The sequence below is a fragment of the Priapulus caudatus genome, unplaced genomic scaffold (genome assembly GCF_000485595.1).
Source record: "Priapulus caudatus unplaced genomic scaffold, Priapulus_caudatus-5.0.1 Scaffold68, whole genome shotgun sequence".
Classification (NCBI taxonomy): domain Eukaryota; kingdom Metazoa; phylum Priapulida; class Priapulimorpha; order Priapulimorphida; family Priapulidae; genus Priapulus; species Priapulus caudatus.
Genome location: NW_014577129.1, coordinates 126,748 through 132,301, shown reverse-complemented (window position 1 = coordinate 132,301; position 5,554 = coordinate 126,748). Strand labels below are relative to the sequence as shown.

General features: G+C 48.0%; 1 protein-coding gene across 1 annotated transcript in view; it reads left to right on the top strand.

Moving 5' to 3' along the window:
• The window catches only part of LOC106821300 (dnaJ homolog subfamily C member 13-like), a 28,143-nt gene that overhangs the window by 1,774 nt on the left and 20,815 nt on the right, over positions 1-5,554 (top strand). Inside the window, 3 exon segments of the mRNA XM_014826052.1 lie at positions 4,260-4,352; positions 4,682-4,723; positions 5,250-5,416. Of these exon segments, the coding sequence (XP_014681538.1) occupies positions 4,260-4,352; positions 4,682-4,723; positions 5,250-5,416 (302 nt within the window).

The following is a 5,554-nucleotide window of genomic DNA, read 5'->3' as shown; positions in this document are numbered from 1 at the left end:
CGCCGCTCGGCGATCGAATTATCGCCGTCAGAAATTGTGAAATCGCTATGTCTTGCGGGAATGTCCACTGCATACTCGTATGGATTACTGGTCAATCGCGCCCAGACCACAGGTTGGCGCTGCACAGAAATCAACTGGTTTTAATTCTGATTTGACTTTTCGGCTGGCAATTGCGTTAACATTGGTTGCCGCGCATCATCGCGCCCAACATAGACTAAGAGTTGTAAAGTGCGAGGCTGCACACAAAAAGTATGATTTTACTGATAATTGTTTGCAAATCGTGTGCGGGCCACTCCATAGAAGAGGTTCGGCCTTAATACAAGTGGCGGTAATCAAAAGAGTTAGCAACCGACCAACAATTTTGTGTCGAGTATATTGCTCGTAAGTGACATGGAGCCAAGACAGCTACCAGGTCTGGTATAACTATCACCAAGTCCGTCGCTAGGTGGTATATTTAATGCGTATTCGATATTTCTGTTACCAAGGCGTGACAAGGTGCAACGAAGACAACGAGCAATCTCAAAGCAGGTACCTGCTAAACGGTGCCAGTCTTCAAAGTTGTCAGATGCGCATCCGTTTGCGCACTATAAGCCGCACGCACAAACTCGCCTAGCGGAGGAGGCATGTCGCTGCTGGAACGAGTACGAGACGATGTAGGAATACGTGGTTCGTAGAGTTGGATGTCAGGGCGCTATCCTTAGTCACCATACTACGTGGCTACTACGCATACGACTACGATTCTGATCTGGATTACGTTACTTTGGTCATGATCTTTGGAGAGATTTCGGCATGTAGATGCAGTTTTTGCTGAAATATGCAGGATACAATCTCTGGCACGAGTAATCTCTAAGGATGGAAATCAGAATAAATTAAAAACAAGCTTGTATTTTTATGCATCCGATCAACTCTTTGTATTAATTGCTGTGTGCTAGTGTCTGGGTTGTTTGATGAAAAGAACTGTAATCTGAATTGAGAATGCATTGAATGAATGAAGGTGAAGATGAATGATAATCAGTAGATTGACATGAATCTTCGCGTCGCAATTCGTTTTTGGATTTCACCTCTAAACTGAGGATGATGGTCATGATTCCATCATCAGATCCGTTAGCGTAACCCCGTGCGTCCTCCGTAAATTACGCTCCAAGAGCATATGGAGAGCACTCCAATGGAGCTCTCCATGCATCCTTTTTACAGGATGTGTTTTTAGTGGAGCTCCATCATGCGTCTCTTAAGGGTGGTGATTTTTTAGTGTGTAGCCTCCGTCATCGATGCTCTCTAAGGGTTGATGATTATGGAGTTGTTGACTAAAGACCACCCTACTGGTGTCCTGCAGGGTAGTCATTAGTAGTTCGCTCGATCTGTCTGTTCAAATTCTGATATATCTCTGACCTGCACTGTACCCTATGGATATTAAGTTTCCGCGTAGTTTAGCCTCAAATCTAACATTGGGGAGATTGGTTTTTGCGAGCTGGCGAAAACAATTTTCTAAATAGCTACGCGAGTTTATATTAATGAGAGCTCGGTCTATTGATCGATACCGCGTGATCGCGTGGTCAGGTGGATTAGTGCTAAGCTGATGAGTACCGTTGTGGCGAGCGGGAGCCTGCGATCATACCGGATAACAGCAGCTATTGGGATCTGTCCAACGCTGGGATTTGCTCCCAATTAGTGTCAACGGATCTCAGCAAGATGGAAGATGTCAAAAATTAGATCGCGTGGGGGAAAGCGAGATCTATGGCTGCGACCTCTAGTAAGGAAGGAGGAATAATGGCAGCGCTGGGTGTACGACAAGGAGATCGTCAGCTTTATCAAACGATACCAGTCATCGACAACACCAATTGTCTTGAGAAGGACGGGAGTTCGTTGTCGTGACTGGCCTCAGCGGTGATGCCTGGCATTCGTTGATCAACCGTCAGTTCGTATAGCATCATGGTAACGTGAAGAAGCCATTACGCATGATAGGTGACCGAACGCTTGGAGTGATGCACCAGCGTGTCACATGCGTCAATGGGCGTCAGGAGCCGATGTTTCTTAAGGGATCCTAATATTAGTCTGAGGACCACAGTGGGTTCACTTGGATCGGAACTAGGCGCATTTGGAGAGTAACTTCTTTTGTTTCACAGCGTGACCTAAGTTTCTGTCCTCGTGGCTTGGATTCGCATAGGATGGGTCGTCACTCAGTGACTGTCGCCTCTAGCGCGGGACCACCGCTAAGAAGCTAGTGTCAGGCTACCCCGCTTCCTGCCCTGTCAAAGGACGCGGAGGAGGGTAAAAACAGTAGGCGATGTTGTGACCTGCTGTCAAGCGAGACAGCAGCTAAGTCGCATACTGGGTTGACTAATTACAGATCTCGCCACCCGCTGTACCGCGAGCCCATCGACTACGACCCTCCCCCTCGCCCGCCCTACGCCTCAGATCCCCACCAACCGATTCTATTCTATGGTGTTAGCCCCAACCCTCGGTGACTATATCCACTGGCCTGCCCTGGCATCACGCTCATATCTCATGCTCCCTCAAGCTGCCTCAACTTGGCAGGTTCTACCAGGCAGCTCTCGAACGTGCACTATGCTCCGCCCTTCCGCGTTATCCCCAATACCATTCTCAAATGGTGGAATAATGATACGTAAGTCTAGTAGTTTTACGAGAGACGACCTTAACACAACACCTAACTAAGCGAAGACGGACGAGCTAACCATAGATAAAGGTACTTGAATAGGCATCATTGGCCTCACTACTTCGTGTCTATGCATGTCAGTTATGTTGATGAGGTGCAGACGAGACAAAGGAGCGTGGAGATCGGAGGCGTGGGATAGGGCGGGAGAGGTGAGAAGGCGAGTACAAGCTGCAACACTGGGGGACAACCAGGGTAAGTGTTAGCGCTTGGGATGAGGGAGCTGATCAGTGGCGGCAGGGGACCATGTCTACAATGATGTCTCACAATGCAGTTGTTTAATAGTTTTCCTGCATAATTGTAGCTAGTTTACACTCACGTAATCCATGTTGTTTAATTCACTTACCTTTTCTTATCGGTGACTAATAAGTGTAGATACAAACACCTCCGCTATCACTTTATATACTCTTAAACTGCGCATAGAACCAATCCTTGAGCGAGCGAACATAAGGAGCAGAAAAGTGACAATTTCAATTATCTGTTCCGACCAATCAACCTAGCCATGAAAATTGCTAGCTCATCCAACTGAAACATACAATAGCCAATCATTTTGCAAATTGCGTACGCACGTGCTGAGTCAGTGATTCATCACACAGAAGAACGTTCTTATATAACACGAACTATGAGCCATGTCAGTGAACATCCTTGTGGTAGACTGCGCGAATGAGACACTCGGTCCTGGCTGGTAAGATTTTCGTGCTACGAGCGCGCGTGACTAGCTTATCCACTACCATATGACCACACCAAGCGACTTATGCAGCCAGAGCCTAGCGTGTCACCGCACTCGCGTCCGTGTAGAGACTGTTGTGCGATCGGCTATCGTCATCCCCCTCATACTGTCCCCTATCAAGAGTGTAAGGAGTTGAGTCATTCAGTCACCACCTTTTTTCCCTCCGGTACGCTTCCTCGAGACGCTCTGCACCCCCGAAGCTCGACATCCCGCACTCGTTTCCGATGTACACGCCGCTTCAACGTCCCGAATAGTCCGGTGTTCAATCCTATGTCAACGTGCCAGGCTCGTCGATCTGTCCGAGCGACTGTTATAAGTATGATATAGTGCCACTGTGCATACGGCCCTGGGAATCACCCGTGCGGGACGCACGCACGGCCCACGGAAGCACGGACGCCCGGCCATCATGCGAATGCTACAAGCTGCAGCGCTATGTGGTCATACTGTCAGATCGCGGTCTCAAAAATGAGTTGATGCTCAGTCATAGGCTACTGATCCATCTCATACTTGCTTACTACACGGATTACGCATCTGCTATCTGCATCCAGCGCCCCTGATTATGCTGTGGGCTGGGACGATTCGGTCTCAGCCCTAACAGTTCTAACTCCGTCACCTGCACGCCTGATAACGACAACGACCTGCGCTTAAGCCGAGCGCCAGACTTGCGATGTTTGGTTTTTGCTCTCGCGCCTGCAACAACAGCCAGATAACTGCGATCGCATTATGTCACACGGCCGGCATTGAGTACGCCCTGTGAAGAGCGCGTGGTTGCGCACTACATGTTGATTTGAAGCAATTCCAGACCAGAGAATTTGTCATTACGTGTGCTTCCACGTGTTCTTATCTTCCCCTACGCAGGTAACCGTTCATGATGTCAGCACGTGCCACCTGTCTCTTTCACGCAGCGTAACTCGTCCATTATTTGTCACCGTGCTAGCTGTCCCCACACAGGTAACCGTCATTTATGTCAACACGCGTTTGCCCTGTCCCTAACCAGTAACGTCCATTATGTCACACGTGGCCTTACTGTCCTTACACAGGTAAGTCATTCCCATTCTGTCACACGTGCCACTGTCCTCGCACTTTGATTTTGATTGCTATTCGAGGTCCCGTCATGCATGTCCAGTGCCAATGTCCCCTTACGCAGTAACGTCATTCCGTACAACATTGTCCACTGTCCCGAAGCGGGTAGCTGTCATTAGTGCACACATGTCCTCGCCCCACCAGGTAACTGTCATTATGTCACTATCACTGTCTCTCCTGTCCCTCTCTACGCGCAGGTAACCGTCATTGTGTCACACGTATCCACTGTCCCCACGCAGGTATTTTGCATCAGAATGTTTGTTTGATTGCATGTCATTGCTTATTGTTATGTCACTGATATATATACAGCACACTGGATACCCTTTAATTTTTTTGACACAAACCTATTAGCAACCTATTAGTGCTGTGGGTTTGAGATACAACTGCTGATATCTGCTGATATTCAGTGGGTAACTAATTAACTATGTGTACGCGTTCTGTTACGGTTGGCTGTTTTTAGACATGGTGTAGATTCATCTCCATCCAGGGGCCAGAGTATCGTTTAACAATAAAATTTTGAGCCTGATCGCAAAGGATATCATATCTGTATTTTCCTCTCAGTTTTCTTTATAAAACATTTTTCACTGTTTGTAAATGATTTTGAAAATCACTATGCCTTCACTATGCCCTCACTATGCTTCACTATGCCCTCAACTAATATGAGCATTTGAGTTGCTGTTAAGGTATATGTTGCATGTGGTGTGGTAGCGTGGTGTAACGGTCATAGTGTCTTAAAATAACTTGTAGTTGTGTCCTGTCTTGTAGACTAACGTGATCGAAGCATCTCCTGACATGTGGCGGGATACAGAGAAGGAGTGGTACTATAGTGATGGTCACTCGGAGCAGCAAGGGCCTTGCAGCATTGCCGAGGTACGTGGTTCACATGATCGAATGATTACACACTGTGACAAGGGCCTTGCAGCATTGCCGAGGTACGTGGTTCACATGATCGAATGATTACACACTGTGACGAGGACACGCTCGCACACGCACACGCGCAGGATGCATCCGTGTACACTGGCACTGGTACATGCATACACACGCACGCACGCACACGCACGCACACGCAC